Here is a 17,852-nt window from a genome sequence, read left to right on the forward strand (position 1 = left end):
CTCACACTTATCCCTGAAATCAGCACTTCTGGGAACTGCCTAGCCCCTTGCAGGCACCTGGTTTCACATCCCTCGAGTAAAATGTGCCATGGGTGTTGCTTACAGTCAGCTACAGCCAGCGCCACGCTTCTTAAATTCACGGCTCCAAGTTTAGGTCCTGAAAGTCCCTAAGGCAAAAAACAGAGACAGCAGCAGCAGCTCTGTGTATTCTAAGGACAGAGAGGTTTGGGGAGGCTAAGAGAGAAGAAAAACAGAGACAGGTACGCTTTGGACTTTAAACCCGTACAGTATTTCCCAGATCTCAGCTTCTGAGCTGAGACCACAGACCATGCTGGTTTCATTGATGGACAATTTCAGGATGTCTCAATCAAATCATCCAAGCTCTGATATGGCAGCACCACCTAACCATCCCTGAGCTGACTTTAAACAAGGCAACTGGGACCCTGACAGGTACACACAAGCAGTACGAGGAGCCAGCTGTGCTCCACGCTCCTGAAAGGTCTGAGTGCCTAAGGCAGCTCAGCTGTACCTACACGAGTTGTGGTCACCTCAGTTTCCATGTAGACAAATCTTTCAACAACTATTTGCAACACTTCTGACCTACTACGTGATTTACATCAGGTACAAAAATTAATCAGATCTTGTTCTAGATACATACAGCATGGTACAAAGCTATCAAATACCTGTACTAGCAGTGGGAGCTCAGAGATATTTCCTGCTGCAGTGACATATCCCTGCTTCAAATGAGTAATCACACAAAAAAATTGTATTTTTTTTTTAAACAAGACAAGCTGTTGTCGTTCCATCACGCAGCTCTGGCAGCACTAGTGAAACAGCAAAGTTTTCAGCTGACCGGCTAAGACATTTGAGCTTCACAGGAATTCCCTAAAAAAGGAACTGCAATTTGCCAACTGAAATATTTTCATTCTCCACATTAAGCTGAATCTAATTACACTGTTTCCTTACAATTGCATAGTATTAAGAGCTCCTTTAAGTAAAAAAGCTTAATGACTTTCCCACTGAAATGCCCGCCTCTAAACCTTTCGCATCGCTGACAGGATGATTGGTCTGAAGAGCAGGTTGACGTCTAACAGAACCTATTTCAAGATTTCCATATGATACAGATTTATATCGTGTCCCTGGGCTCAGTCACCAGAATAACCTACATGGGGTCACATATTCAATACCACACTAGCTCTGATTCAGTTAAAAAAAAAAGAAAAAAAAAATTAAAAGGGGAGACGGGGATACTGTGGAGTAGCATGGCTGTACTTCGACTTTGTTCAAGCTCCAAAAGCATCTCTGCGCTGCTAGATCTCGCGTAGAGCGAGTGCAACCTGTACTCTGGCATAACCCCAGCTCTGTCCAAGAACCAGAGGATGGTGGCTTTAACTCTGAAGGACAGGCTGTGACCGCTAACCTCAGTACAATTTTATTAAAAAATTAAATATTCTTTTATTCTTCCTTCCCCGCCGCCCACCCCCCAAGGTTTTGCTTTCTGGGGTGCAGTCTTTTTTACTCTTTGCGAGAGGTTTTGCCCTTCCCCAAAGTGAGCTGCCCTCCTGCCCGAAGCCCGCGCAGCCAAAGGTGAGTCCCAGCCGGCAAAGCCCCGACCCCGCCGCGCCCCACCGGGGAGTGACCGCCCGTCCCCACTGCCCGGGCCAGGGCTGTCCGCGGGACGGGCGAGCGGCTGGCTGGGCTCTGCGCAGCCCGGCGCTCGCTCCCTCTCCCGCTCACTCACCCAGGTTGACGAAGCTCATGACCATGTCGGCGTCGTTGAGGAAGGCGCTGTCCTGCGGGCTGGGCAGCGGCGGGGCGGGGGGCGGCGGGCGGCCCCCTCTCTCCGCGCCCGCGCTGCCCTCCGCGCCCTCGGCCAGGGAGTGGTAGAGGTCCAGCATGAAGCGCGGCGCCGCCGTCAGCCGTCCCGGCGGCGGGGCCGGCGGCTCCCGCGGCAGCGGCCGGGGGCGGTGGGGCAGCCCCAGCACCGAGAGGATCTCCCGCTGCATCTCCCGCTTCTCGTGCGACTTCAGCCGCCGGTAGAGGAAGCCCGAGGCGGCGGCGGGCGGCGGCGGCTCTCCGCCCTCGGCGGGCAGCGCGGGCTCGGCGGGGCGGCAGGCTCCGCTCAGCAGCGCCCAGCAGCAGCACAGCCAGGCCAGCCGGCGCGGCATGGCGCTCGGCCGGGCGCGGGCGGGCGACGTCCCCGCTCCGCGCTGTCCCCGGGGGCTGCCCGCCGCCCTCCAGCCCTGCCCCCCCGCGGCGGGTTCGGCCCGGGCCGGCGGGGGGCGGCCAGGCCGAGGGGGTTCAGCGCTCGCCCCCGCCGCCGCCGCGCATGGCCGCCCGCGGGGCACCGCGCTGCGGAGCGCCCCGAGCCCGCCGCCGCTCAGGTGCGGCGGGGCCGCCCCCGGCCCGCTCCGGCCGCTCAGCTCGCCATGCCCCTGCCCGGGGGATCCGCGCCGGGCCGCGGGGGCTGCGTACGGGGTGAGAAGGAGCAGGGTGAAGAGCAGCAAACTTTTCCCGCTGCCGGGGAGAGAGAGAGCGAGCGAGCGGCTCCTGCGGCTGCAGCCCCGGTCCCCGCGGGCTGGCCGGAGCGCGGCTGCTGGCGGCGAAGGCAAATCACCAGCGCGCCCGCCTCTCGGCGGGGCGGGCGGCCGCTCCTCCGGGGCGGGGAGCGGGCGCAGGTAGCGCGGCCCCGCGGGGGCGGACGGGCGGGGCGGGGGCGGCGGAGCAGGTTGAGCAGCGCTGGCCCCGTCGGATGGCACGGGCTCGCTACGCTGGAGCGGCGCTCCGCCGAACTGCGGCTCCGGCCGCCGCTGCCGTGAGACTCTGCCGGCTTGTTTCTTGTCAAAGGAAGGATTTCGGCCACCCCTCCTGCCCCCAGCGGGTGTGGGCTATTTGTGCTGAAAATAAGTGGAGTGTTTTAAATCTGCATAAGCGTTGCGGTTCATTTTAGCAAGATACAGTATTCTCCAGAGCTTTTTTTTCTGGAGTCCCTTGCAGAGCTGAACAGGGAGGTGTGGTACATAGCTGCGTGTACCCAGGTACCACCCGCCAGTCCTGATCGACGGAGTACCGCTCTGCATCCTATGGGGCAGGCTGTACTGCCATTAAAGAACATCCCCCATCCTGCAGTAAGGTTGCAGTTCTGATTTCATCACTTTCATCAAAGAGGGGGAAAAAACCCAAAACCCAAACACCACCCAACACTCCAATAACAGCAGTTTGGCTGAGTGAGAAACAGCTCTTCCATATCCTGATCTCTGACTTCATGGATCTTCCTCGGGTAGGATGAGTAAAGCCAGGCTAGTCTCACTGAAATCAGTGCAATTGCTTTAGGTTTGAACTGGGATAATTTCATAGGAGTTGGCCCGAGAATAATATCTGGACCATTTGAAGTCACTGGCAAAATTTCCATTAACTTTATTAGAATCAGAATCTGGCAACAAGCTCATATTCAGCTTCCCAGAGACACAGCTGAGAATATTCAGGACAGAATACGGTATTTTCAGAAGTGGAGGTTACACTGAACCTTCCCTTCTCTGAAAGCAAGGTTACAGATGTGCATTTTAACTGCACCAGTCAAAGAACACCATAATGCTGGATATTTTAAAGTTTGTTTTGAAAGGAAAAAAGGCATCCTTAAGGGGATTTGAGCATAGCTATCATGGGGGTGGGAGAGAAGAGTATGCAAGCTTCTTTTGGAATTTTTTGTTTTTCCCCAGATTGTGAAGACACTCAGAATTCGAAAGTGAGGGTGCATGTGACAGCACAGACCCAACATGCTCCTTTTGCTATAGTTGATCCCACTACCTTCATGGAAGAGGTCCGTGCCACCCAGGAAGGACTCAGGAAGGCAATGCCCAGGGAAATGTTTGTACTGCTGATTTATTTATCCCCTTTTCTCAACACAGAGCAATGGGGTAGGTTTTATTAAATGAAGAGACCAGGGCTCACTCCCGGAGAGGAGGTGAGCAACACACCTGTATTTCTGGAAGGCAGTGTGGGATCCTGCTGGGAAAGCCCAGGCTCCTAGGAGGAGAGCTCAGTGCACAAGCTGTCCCTTTGGTGAGCTGAGAGGGATGCAGGACGTTTTGCAGCCCCTAAGGAAAGACATTCGGAGTCTGGGAGGAAGTTCAGGAGCCCTTAGGTGAGTGAGGGACGTTTCCTAGGCAGGTACTTATCCCGCGGGTGGAGAGGGAGGAGAGCAGCCACTTCCCAAAGCCATTCACTTCCCGGTCGCGGAGCCTGTTTGGGTGTAGCTCGTGTCGCTGTGTCCCGAAGAACTTTGTAGCCTCCGCTTCCTGTTTTGACAATGAGAGAGGGAAGTGTCCCATTGCACGGTTATTGCTGAAGAATGAGCCCTTCCATCCGAAGTGTCCCTTGCTTCTTTTGAAGATATTGACGAGATGGCACACGTTTAGCAACAGTGTTAAACTCCAGGGCAGCTCTTAGGTATTTCTGCTTCCCTGATTCTCAAACATGTATCACCATTATGAAAGAAAAAGATTTGAAATATTGCCGTTTGCATCGGGGTTACTGCAATAAACAGCAGCCGTTGTAAGAGTTGGAAGCAATAGGGCATCTGAGTTTAAAGAAGTCTGAGGACAGAGGCACACAGCAAACCTTCACGCACTTCCCTCTTACGTTACCTTATTCTTGAGGTAAGTTCGCTCGTGTAGCTAGGAAGTTAACACCTTCCTCATGAAGGCATTGCAACTTTTGTTAAGTTTATTTTAAGCCTTCCGCTTTTTTTTTTTTTTCAGAAGTGTTTTCCAGAGTTGACCTCTACTTGTGCCTGGAAATGCCTCTTGCCTGTGGGTGTGAATGCTTTACTGTGGGGTTCAGCTAATGCTATCTGACCTGCGAAAGTTACAGCATCACTCAGCAACTCGATGAGGCTGAAAAGGACTAAGTCTTCTTCCAGAAGTCACATGCAGTGACTGCTTTCAGATATTCCTGACGTCTGACAGGGCAAGTTTCCCCAAAGGATCTTAGGACTTTGGATGAGAACTGCATACCTAATTCTCTGGAGGAGCACAAAGGCTCTGTATTCTACAACGGCTGCAGGCTGAGACACACAGGTTTGAAGAGTTAGTTAAACATATATTATAGAGCTACCGACAGGATTTTGGATTTTTCGCTTGCCAAGAAGCCTTCGCAGCATACCAGCATCTAAAACTCTACGGTAACGTGTAATTTCACTCGAGTTTTCGCTGTCAGATCTTCAAAAATGCTGCGAATCCAGGTTTTTGGGTATCGCTCAGGTCACCAGCTTTCCCTGCTCATGACGGACATCTGGTGGCAAAGTGGAGAAACTCTAGTCTGTTCCTCGAAGTTTCCCTCATTGACAAGTTAGCAAGGAAATATTCTTTTCTTTCTCTCTTAAACAAACAAACAGAACCCAAAATCAAACCAAAACAAAAGAAACCAACACAAAAAACCTAACCACTCCAAACCAAAAATGAACAACCCCCTCCATAATATGCAAAGTGGTCTCCTACCTCCCCCAAAGCAATCCTGATGTAATTTTCTGTCCTTCAGCCAAACTTCAGTCTATATTCAATCCCACACCTGCTCAGTGCTTCATGAAGAAAGTCTTTTACACATGACCATGAACAGAGCCTGTACCCCACAGAATACCCATTCCAAGGTGTGGCATGGTGCCAGCAAGGCTTAACTACAACAGTTAATTTCTTCTGGTAATGACAGTGTCTAGGTTATATGCAATTAAAAGCTGGGCTTCCTGTTTCTAGTCAAAGAGGATTTATTGAGTTTTTGGTTATCTACTTTTATCAAATAATTCCTTACTCTTATTTAGGCAAATTAGGTTGCCTTGTTGTCTTATGCAAAAGTTGTGAGGAGCAGTTCTAGGCATGTGAAGCAATGAAAGGGTAAAGAGGGAGTTAGTTTTAGTTGGAAGCCTTCAGAATGAAAAGAACCAAACAATGAAACAAACTTACAAACAAAAAATAGAGTTTTCATATACTCTGTCTCATCTGTACTCATGAGGAGGACTTTGCAAAATCTTCATCAATCTTCTCAGGTACCAGGATTACACAACCCTAGGAGAAAGGTACACACTGAATTTATTTTTTTCAGGACTTATAACACACTATTGTATAGAGTGGAACACTTACTATTCTAGTGATCCCTTCTCCATCTCCTGAGCACAGAAAAGACACAACTTTGCATTCACACCTTCCCTCCAGATGAACCACTGGCTGCCAAAGTGCCTGTGACAAAAGCAGGCTCCTATGCTTATGGGGTCAGCAGGGACACTGCGGTAAGGGCAGCTTCGGTCCTCACACTCGTTTTGCCAAACAAAGTGGGTATTTTTTTAAAGCAATGCAGGAGAGATGTAAGCAATGACATTTGCTTTCTAAAAAAACCCCAAACCCTATGCTGTACAATAATGACATAGCTGGAACGAACTATTTGCAGCACTACAGTTGGAGAGGTTGAAAATGCAAACATGCCTCCTAATTTTAGTGTATCGCTTTCCAAAGCCTGCTTGTGCAATGAGAAAGAGTGGTTGAGTATAATCTTAGTTCAAAGATTCAAGCAGGCTAAAAACAGCATTTGCTATGAAAGCTCAAATTTTTCCCTTTGCTTGCTGAACGAACTTTCTCCACTGCAAGTAGGGGCAGTTGAAATATAGTAACATCATCTTGTTTGCTTATTTGCACATAGCAAACCACTACTCTCTTTACTCAGAAATCTGATCTAAAAATATGCAATGGTGATTTCCCAGATCAGAACGCCTTAAAAAATGGTTATAAATATCAATTTAATAACACAACTGGACTGCAATCCCTGCAAAAGCAAACAGTTAACAGTGAAATAAATCTCAGTATGAGGTTCACAAACAATTCCAACTCTGTTCCAACCCTGGCCACCTACTTCACCCTATCAAGGATGTACTTATATATGAACAACTATAGCTTAAACTTTATTTGAAATCAGCAGTATCAAGTATTAAGGGAATCTGACCTGAAATTGCAACAATTTAATAAATATTAATATATTGTGTCATTTATGCTATTTTTCTGGGTATTTTCATGACATTTGCTTATAATTTTATTTTTTGTTAGTGGGATCTCAGAGAAAGAACTGAATTTCTTCTGAACAGTGAAAACTAGAGAGTTTTCACTCTGGCTGCAAGACTGTGAATGCTGCAAAATGAGATGACAAGAGGAGGAGAGGTCCTCACACCATCCTGTGCTGGTGTCAGCTGGTGAGCCATCAGCCAGTGTCCCTCCATGAGCATTGTCTGGCATACTGACTAGAAAAAATGAACACTGATTGTAGTAAATCATTACACAAGGACAAACTGGACAACTTTGATTTTAGCAGGTGGCACTTTGCAGTACTCTTCATTAGCCAGTTACTAAAATTACTGCATAATCTCTGCCTCAGAGTGGTAAGAAAGGGATCCAGGTGTATTTCCCACATCATGCTGCTTTGGTACTCGCTGTTCAGCCCTCTGGCTATCCAGCTCCCTGTCAGCAGAAGAGGAGGATTGGGCAATGTTCTTTGCTGAAACAATTCCCTTCCACTTCTGCTTCATCCTGCTGTGAGCTGTGAGCACACACATCCTTCTCTGGCTGGTGTGCTGCAGAGAGCCACCTACAACTGCTTCCCAGGGCTGAATACCTGAGCTCACTCAACTGCAGAGGTGCACATTTCTGTGCAGACAAAAGAAAAAGTGTGTATTGGAGATAAAAAGGCCTGACCATCACCTCTTGCTTTGGGACAAGAAAGAAAAAGGAAAGAAAACCAAAAACCGAAACCAAAAATAACCAAACAACCCCTCCACCCCCACCAAAAAAAAAAAAAAAAAAAAAAGACCTATGATAATGATTAACAAAAGACCAGTTGTTAAAATTACTCACAAATACTGCAGTATGGGACTGGAAAATATCCTGGAGAGGTAAAAAAAGAGTTCTGAAATCTTATTTAAAGTAACTCTGATGAGGTCTGCTCTTACCAGTGTGCAAAATATGTCTTTTCAACAACACTTTTCAATAAAATTGGGATAGACCCAAATAGCATGGGGCCACAGTGGGGACTGCCAGATTTATTAAAGTTTGAAAATACAAATGCCATTCCCAGCAGTATCCTATTGTAAAGTCCACTGTACTCAGACTGCCTTTCCCTTATCTATTTGCACACAGGGGCAAGTTTTAAAAGACAAAGGACCCTAAACACCCTCAAAAAAAAAGTCAGAGATTGTTCCCTGCTGCTTTAGGCTCAGTTACTGTTTTGTACCAGAAAGCCAAGCAGCCTCACACCCATCGCACCCTGAACTCAGTGGATATCTCCTTCCTGGCTAGGGCTAGAAGTGTAAAGAAAGTGTAATGGGCAGCTTGGTGCCTTCTCCCCTCCTCAGCCATCTCTGAGGCTTCCCCACTGCCACCATTCCCCCTTCAGAGTAGGGATACCCCCACAGTATGCCCAGAGCAGAGCTGCCACCAAGGGGTTTGCTGCCTCATGGTCACCTCAGGCTCTGGGGAATAAAACACATTTCCTACAGTTCTTTGCCACTTGCAAACATTCAGTAGACACCACTGGCTTTCATTCACTTTTGCTTTAAAAGGCACCTCACACAGTGCCAAATCAAACATGGTATTTTAGGAAAAAGCAGGGTCCCAGAAGACACTGCACAGGGCAACAAGTCTACAGTGGCATTTTTAGACATCGTGAACTGTAGCAGCTTAAAAAAACTTTTAAACCCCTGTTGTCTTATAGATGAGTCTTTTCTTTCGTACACTTTTCTTTCAAACACTCCCTCATCTGCCAAAGAGAATATTTTTCATTACCTGTTCTTACTGTGACAGCTAATAGCCTTATGGGTTAGTTCCTTAAGGGAACTAATTCAGCTAAGAAGAAAGAGGATATGAGTTGTTCCTAAACACCGTTTAACATGTAGATTTAAGAGGTGCATGTTGCAATAATCATTTTGTTAACAAGTCAGGAGAAGAGCTGAGGTGAGTGACAATCATATAACAATTTTAGCTGAAGAGATGCAGCTGCCATTGTGCACTAAACAAGTTTCTGTGCCAGCTCAAGATGAGGTAACTCAGAAAAGAGAGCCTTCTTTTTTTTTCTACAGGAAATGTTTAGAGGCTGATAAAAGAGATTTTATACATTAGCCTTCTGGAGGTAGGTAGAAACCACAGTGAAAGAAATGTGGTTTCTTTAGAAGCTATTAGAAGGAAGCCTTGTAAAAAAAAAATTGTGTCCTTAGTGTTCTCTAAATTAATAAATTTCCTCCTTGGTAAAGCAAAAGTGATAAGCAGCTAGTAATTGCATTGCTTCTGGGAGGCTTCAAGTTTCCAGAGCAACAGCACGCCTGTAATGCAAGGCTTGTCTTTGTTGCACTGTTGGCCCAAAGAAGAGCTCAAATTTTCTGTCTCAGCCAGCTTGCACACAAGCTCTGAAGCCTCTATCCATCCTGCAGGGTGCCAGCAGGGTGCCTGACATTGCTGGGCCCCCAGTGGATGCAGGCTGGCCTAACTCTGGGTGGGAAAACCAGCTGGGACATGGCCACCCGGTGTCATTGGGCTGTAGCGCAGCATGGATGCTCCCTGGAGCTGGCACATCCACATAGGTCAGCACGGCTGTGGCTGCAGGCTCACAGCCATAGCTCTGAAGAGCAGGCAAAACCCTCCCTTGCCAGACCCAGCCCCTGCTGCAAGCCATTCAGAAGGGACTTGGGCAGCTGATCTCCTCTGGGTCCATGTGGGTCTTTGCTCCCATGTAAAAGGATGAGTTGCACGTGGTGGAAAGAGTAGCCCCTAAAGTACGGTTACTGTTTTCATTTTTGACAAGTACAGTACTGTAATAAATAATGTAAAACAATAAATAAATCATGTCAATGAGAAGATAGGACTAGCTTAAAACCAAGCACCTCCTGTGTGTAGGATGCCAGAGGTCAGACACCAGAACCCGGAGAGTTGCACTGACATGATGCTCTGCTCAGACTTTCTAGATGGATGGAGCACTGTGACCACCCTCTAGCTCACTGAACAAGGCTGGTGAGACAGCGTCTGAAGGCACACCTGTGCCTGCAGGACTCTCACTCTCCCTGTTTTGAAATTAAATATTGTTAGGACTGTTCTCTGGGACTGACCCCCCAGACAGGGGAGGCTCATGTCCACAGCACTGCTCCCTTACTTCCCAGGGCTGCCTCTGGTCTGTACCAGCATCCACCCACCTCGGGAGCCATTTGAGATGGCACTGCCTGGCCCAGGCTGAAATAACGCCCCAGACCATGGTGTTCAATCACGAGGACAATCCTGTCCCAGGACCCAGCAACATAAGTGGGTCCTGCTTGATGTATGGGAATAGATGGGGTGTGAGTTGCCTGTGATGCAGGCTGGATGCTGCCTGAGCACCCTTCATGGCAGCCTAGGGAAGGACACTGCTCTTGGCCCTGGGCAAGCAGCTGTGATTTGTGCTGATGTGAATTGAGAGCATAACTCCTTTCAAAATGCTACCTGAGGTTAGGGGCAGTTATTTGCAAACCGCTGAGCAGAGCTCCCAGTAGAAACACGGCATTTGGCTTGGGAAAGAAACATTTCTAAGTTAACTTCTGGCTTAGAGTAATTCTATTCTCTTACGACGTCTTTATTTCAGTCGGCTTTGAAGAGATAGAGGAGTCAGATAATTAATTATAAAAGACAGTTTAAAAAAAAAATAACCAGTCATTCCAGAGTCTTACAGCCCCAAGACAAAACTGATACATCAGCAACAGCATATGGGCCCTTGTTAGTGTGGAACCAAATGCCTGCATCTGATCTCCATTAGAGAAGCCTCTGTTCACTTCCCTCACCCAAAACGATAGGGAAATCCATTTAATTTTCTTCAAACCATACGACAACACTTGGCAAATTTTGTTTCCTCCCATTTAAAATAAAATAAAGCAGTAAAATATGATAACAGTCCATCAAGTGATGTTCCAGTTTCATTTATGTGATGTTCAGAACAGTTTGTGGCAATAAAAGGAATGGGTACTTGAATGAGGTATTATGGTTAGCAGCCTGTGGGAAGATATATTTAGTTTAAATACTAATAATAGCCTAATAGCATCAAGGCAAGATAATGGAATGTGACAGATGTTGGATGTTCTCTCTGTGCACTGTGCCAGATGTATATTTTAAATTACTGTTTGCATCACGAAAGGGCCAAGAGGCCTCACTTTTGGATTCAGGGCCCTCTGAGGCTGGGCTCTGCAGACAAGAATGCAATCCCTTTCTTGTGGTTTAACCCCAGCCAGAAATCCAGTCCCACACAGCCACTTGCTCACCATGCCCTGGTAGGATGGAAAAGAGAATCAGAAGGGTAAAAGTGAGAAAACTTGTGGGTTGAGAAAAACACTACTAAATAAGCAAAGCAAAACAAGGAATTAATCTGCTACTTATTTTCAGGCAGGTATTTGGCCATCTCCAGAAAAGGAGGGGTTCATCATGGGTAGCAGTTACTTGGGAAGACAAATTCCATAACTCCAAATATCCCCCCTTCCTTCTTCTTTCCCAAGCTTTTATATGCTGAGCACAATGCCATATGGTCCAGGACATCCCTTTGGTCATCTGCGGCCAGCTGTCCCAGCTGTGTGCCTCCACAACCTCTTGTGAACCCCCACCTTGTTTCTTGGCAGGGTGGGGTTGAGAAGCAGAAAAAGTCCTGACTCTGTACAAGCACTGCTCAGCAATAATGAAAACATCTTTACTTTACTGACACTGTTTCCCACACATACTCAAAACATAACCCCATAATAATTACTGTGAAAAAATATTATCCCACACAAAACCAGCACACTCTCCCTAAAAAGAGAAATTACAAGTTGTTTTTATCATGTATATCAATATTTTTGCATAGGCTAGTATTCCTAGAGCATCCTTAAAGGTGGCATTGTCAAAACATTCACATGAAACCCACTAATTTCCCTGTGCAGGTCATCCAACAGTGAGCTTGGCTGTGGGGAGCACTGCTTGGCAAGGTGATGACTCCAGGCTGGCTGCCTGCGCTGAGATCCAAAACTCCTGGGGGATCACTTCATTTGGGCAATCAGACAGTGCCACCAGCAACAGGAGGAACCATTTCCAAGAACAAAAGTATACATATATTCCAGACATTTTCTTGGAATTAAGTTACTGTCAGGAATACTCTGCACAATTGAGCACTATCATTAGAAAGCTTTTTTAGTATTTGCTCTTCAGTTTTACGTTTGAACAGGCAAAAAGTTATGTATAATGTCAATTGCAGGTTCATGTTATAGAAATAACTCTGAAAAGGACAGTGTTGACCTCTGTGTTTTCCTCCCACCAGTGATATCTGATACTCATTTCCATGTAATTTGTCTGTCATTTGAACTCAGACCAGATTTCTAGACTCAGACAAAGCCCTTCACAGACTTTCATCACAAAATATTTATCATTTTTCCATATTATGCCCTGAAATATATTACTTGTAGAGTTGATGCCATCAACAAAATTTTACAGAAGATGTAAATTAGTGAAACCTGAGAGCAGTGCTGCAGGCTAAGAGTTTCTAGCTCACATCCACTCCAACTTGTTGGCTCTGTGAAACTGTCAGAAGCAAAATACAGAGATCTGCTGTAAGTCTCTATAATCCATGCAGTAAGACTTGCTTTTCCGTAAGAACTCTCCAGATTAGAACTGTATTAGAATTACATGCTGAGATGAGATGATGTTGTTGGGAATAACTCCAAAGGATCAGCACTGTCTTCCATGCATCTACTCTGTGACTTGCTAAATTACTGTGCACTTTGCTCTGACATCATTCTGACAAAATTCTCAGGAATTAGAGGCAGTAAGCAGCTACACCTCTGTCCTATAAACAGATATCATTCAGGGCTGAATCACTCTCAGACCAGGGGATAACCCCTCATGCCTCCAACTGCATCCATCTGAGCTCCAACCATTGTCAGAGGACCCAGATGTTCCAGCATTTAATGAAGTTACTCTTACAAGCCTCCGCAGGAAAAAAAAGAGGCCTATTTTCACTGGGAGAACTAAGAAACAATGAGAATGGAACAGTTATTCCACAGTTAGATAGGAAACTGAGAGCTGAATCCTATTTTTCTGGTTCCCAAACAGTTCCCTAAACATGAGACTCTTTCTCCTCCAATAACAAATTCAAGATGTTACAGAATTCTGACGTATGGATTTCCTCCCACAGCCCAAGATTTTTGAGCATTTGGGATTTGACCAGCCACTGTCACCACCATGTTTCTTCAAAGAGATGTCCTGAAGTGTTCTAATGAGCAGCTGCAACCCAAAAGAGGGAGAAAGGGAGAAATGGTTCACAGATCCTCAGAGCTACTATGCGGAGATGTGGTTGGGATCAAAGTGGACTGGAGATGACAACTGTAGTGCTTAAAAGTGATCTTGAGAGCTGCATTTTCATGCACAAAGTTTTATATAACCACACAATTTTGTTCTCAAATATTTGAATAGGTTAGTGACAATGAATAAACTGTAATCATTATAACATGACAACACATTGAAGCTAGTGTGATGAAAGTGCTTTGTATTCCCAGGCACCCTACAGTCATCATCATCTTCAGTATCTGACCATAACTCAGACCCAAGAAAGTATTAGAACAAAACAGACTGCCAACAATTGAATAATTAGATACTCCTTGATCAAGTACTTCCTTTACACAGAGGCCTGTATGGTTATTATATCACACTGTCATCATTAAAAGTTTTGGGTGTTTAAGGCAGAGCGTGCAACTCTCTGTGCTATGGAGAACAATTACAGAAATCCACTTTCAGAAAAGGTGGATTTTTTGTTCAAATCATATGTGAATTAAAGAAAATTCAGCTAAGATAAGCTAAGCAAACAGCAGTAACAACTAATCAAAACTTCCCCTTATCACCCACCAGAGGACTTCCCAAATGTCAAGGGGGGGCAATTTCCATAGAAGACAGACTACAGTTCTCCCCTTCTTTCTCTCAGGATTTTTTTTTCCTTAAGGCATCTCAGCATGGTGTAGACTCTATAAAATTTTGTGGTAGATTATGATTGAGGTACAAATAAATACCTGTTTGGTAAGAAGCTCTGAATTCCTCTGACAATTAGTAGGTCCATTTGTTGGTGAGGATGCTTCCATTGGAGACAATGTGAGCTCTGGATGTATGACCCAGTGGGAAACTCAAGGATATACAACAAGCCATGAGAATGTCACTCTTCAAAGAAAAGAATCAGGAAATTAAGAGACAGGGATCCATCACTTCCCAGATCCCAAATAATTTCCAGTAATTGTCATACAGCTAATTATTTCTCATCCCAGATTCCTTCCCAAAATGACTTGGGCTTTACTGCTCAAAATAACAGAACTGAGTATTGCTGAACAAGTGTGCCAGACTGAGACTTTCTGCCCTTTCTGCCCTGAGCTCTGCCTCTTCCCAGCACCCTGTTCCTCAAACTTGCCTTTGTTTCTGTAATTCCTGCCTGACACTCCATAATCTTAAAACTCTACCTTCTCCATACTAAATTTCCCTCAAAGACAATGAAAAAAATCCATTAATATTATGCCTTCACAAACTCTGCTTCCACAGGATTTCCTGCATATCTTTGCCCTTCAAGGATGTGATAGGAAAACACTGGGACTAGGGGTTTTCTTTGCTTGACTATTAAATTGGCAAATTCCCTTTAGTTTCAGTTCTGAATAAGCTATCATAGTCCTTTGTGCCTCACCTTTAATTAAACATATTTAACAATTTTTATTTCTATTTTCATTGTCTGTGCCTAACTAAAAAAAAAAAAAAATGACAGAATTTTAGTTGCAGAATATTTGTTAGTTGTGGCTACAATTGCTAGGCATGCCTTTAGAGGAATTTGAATTAACAGCAGATCAATTTAAATTAACAGTAACTGCATCAACAAATCATCCCAGGTCATGGTAACATTATGAGTAAACTATTTACTTTTCACAAGCTTTTGAATCTTTTCCAGGGTAGAAAAAATGGGAAGAATTGCAGAAGAATAATAAGATACAAGGAATGCAAGAGCTGGAGGGACTGGATCAGGAGGGAAAATTGAGTGTGGGTATTAGCAGAGATGCACTGTGGGGTATTAGAGATCAACAAAGTGAGCTACTGAATTCCCTTCTTGTCTCAAAATTGGTATGTTCAATCTACAAACTTAAAATATACTTTCAGCATTATATTCAAAGTAATTGAATAATTAGAGTATTTAGCTGACTTAATAACCAATTTGCATTTGTGCCACTTTCAGTGTGTTTGTCCTTTTTAAGCAGCATCTTGGATCCATTCAGTCCACTGCAGAGTGGACCTAATGACAGGCTTTTCTCACACCCCTTCCCAAACCCAGCATAAAAGCATTTGAAAATTCTCTCTCTCTTTCCCTATTGATGACTCTGACTGATTATAACATACATTTTGGATCACTATATACTTTCAAAATCCTTTGCTAACATTGCCAGCATGTGTTCAAGGCCCACTCAAATTCTACCTCTTTGCACTTCTCAGTGTATTAACAGAAGTCATTTTAAAGTTTCTTAATTTTCAAACTTACCTAAAGAAAATGACAATTTAAAAAGCTGACAAAAATAGTTGGAAATCATGAGGGTTTAGGTCTTATTCTTAAATGGGTTTGCAAACTTAAGTTTTGCAAACCTAGATTACACCCAAACCAGACACCTGTAAGTTTAAGAATGAGATTTACAGCAAGATAGAAGTTTTGCCTATGGACAATCCACCTTTGTGCATTTGTACACAGAAGTGACTGTGAACTTAGCATTTGCAGATACTTAGCACGTGCTTTTACTATAAAAACTTTCTCAAAAATGCACTGAGACGACACAGAGGACTTCAAAGGGCTCTTTTATCCCAGCCATGTCAGTCAGCAAGAAGAGATACTTTCAGTCCACCAGCACTGCATACTGGCCTCTTCCAGCAGCATCAAGCTTAGGAAACTTTTCATGAGGAATAATGTCTCTGAAAGGTTAAAAACCCCTATATATATATCTGTGTGTGTGTGTATATCTCTATCTATATATATATATATATGCACACACATCCATATATATACACATACACATAAACATACACGTGTATACATTTATAGGCTACTTTGGTATACTATATAAGAAGAACCCAATTTTACAGAAACACACATCAGTGGATAAACAGAGTGGAACTGAAGATGCAAAGATTTAATCTAAGATCTGAAACCTGTGCCTGACCTGAAGTATTTGGAAACTGCGCCTTTGTAGTAATTCTGTTTGAAACTAATGTGCATGCTGATCCTGGATTTGGTTTAATCAGTTTCTACTTTTGTCAGTACAATTTGCTTAGCCAGTTGGAGACTGCTGTACTGTGACACATCCCAAACACTTATCAGTGCAACAAAATGCAGTATCAGCAACTCTCATTTAATGAGACCTTCATGAGAGAAAAGGTAACTCAATGGGACAATTGGGACTATGTTACTGGTTGTCATGTAGATAGCAGAGAGAACCCTTTGACTATTCTCAGCCCAGGTTAAGGTATAATAAGCTAGCAGCTAGAAAAAAATTTACTTGTAAACTGAGCAAGAAAGTCCATGAACATGAAGATTTTCTTGCTGTCTTTTCCATGGATTCACTCCTCAGAACCAAACTGAGCTTTGAATTAATGCACAGATCTGACAAAGGACAAAACAACATTTAAATTACCATTGATTAATGCCCAGCCAAAAGTAATTACTACTTCTACTGTGGCTCATTAAGAAACTGTTCCATTAAAGTACAGCTAAATAATGAAGGAGATGAGAGAGTTAAGGTTCAGGGAGCTACTGTGCAAATGTGAAAATGCTTGTAAAAGGCTCAGATTGTAGTTTTAAAAGGCAGGATTTTTCTCACTGTTTCCAACCTACCTTAGTTCTTCCTAACATGTCCTTACCGATGAAAGGAATTTTGTCATTTTTGCCTGTCTGGAGCTGGAAGGAATCAGGCAGGTGACAAGGGGTTGCAGGGAGATGGTAAAGGGAGAGGAAGCAATGGATTTCAGAGGACTTAAGATGACCGCCACCATGGCTAGTCCAGCTGAGCTCAGAGTGCAAGAATATGTGGAGACAATGGACTTCAGCTGGGAGTGTTAGAGGGGGCTGGATATCGAGCTGCAGAAGGAGCTCAATGCCATTATATAAGATAGGAAGGCAGGAAAAGAGTAACAATACAAAACTGCTGGGTGGCACTGACTGTATTCACATAATCAGGTGTTTTTCTGCATTATGGTTTTGGCTAAATATCCCAGCCCTATTACCCTGTTGCTACCATAACAAAAGACAAAAATAACTGATAGAAATTATCTCACTTAACAGCTTGGCTTGATTTCTCTTGTTTTGCTCCAATTTTACATTGCAATATCTCTGCAATAATTAGACATAAATGGACAGTGCCAAACACCAAGTATCACTGATCACTTAGTAGACAAATAACCCACGTGATATGTCCCATGGCCAGCCCACTGAATTTTACACTTCTACCATCCTCACTTCAAACAGTCTGTTCACTAATATATCATGATTCATTTTTCAAGTATTTAGTTAGGGATTTTTTAAGAGGGAAGAAACAGAAGTGTGAAGCTGTTTGCAATGATCCATGCACACCTTTAAGCAGCCCAGGTATTTTGCTCAGTGGAAGGATCTTGATGCTAGGACTCTTAGGATAACATGAATAAAGCATCTGGAAAACTAACTTTAAGAAAGTAAACCCTCTGTATTAGTTACATAGCTTTGTCTGTCAAAAACCAAGAGTGATCTCCCAATGAGAGGAGCTGCTACAAATTTCAGATGATACAACTGCCCTGTTTCCATTTCAA

At 44.6% G+C, this 17,852-nt stretch overlaps 1 protein-coding gene across 1 annotated transcript in view; it reads right to left on the bottom strand.

Moving 5' to 3' along the window:
- Nucleotides 1-2,709, bottom strand: part of BMP6 (bone morphogenetic protein 6) — an 88,190-nt gene extending 85,481 nt beyond the window's left edge. Inside the window, exon 1 of the mRNA XM_085051942.1 lies at nucleotides 1,742-2,709. Coding sequence (XP_084908068.1) covers nucleotides 1,742-2,168 — 427 coding nt within the window. The 5' untranslated portion in view covers nucleotides 2,169-2,709. The remainder of the gene's footprint in view (nucleotides 1-1,741) is intronic.
- Nucleotides 2,710-17,852: the final 15,143 nt, after the last annotated feature.

Source organism: Lichenostomus cassidix, chromosome 2, assembly GCF_008360975.1.
Source record: "Lichenostomus cassidix isolate B80296 chromosome 2, HeHo_3.0, whole genome shotgun sequence".
Lineage (NCBI taxonomy): Eukaryota > Metazoa > Chordata > Aves > Passeriformes > Meliphagidae > Lichenostomus > Lichenostomus cassidix.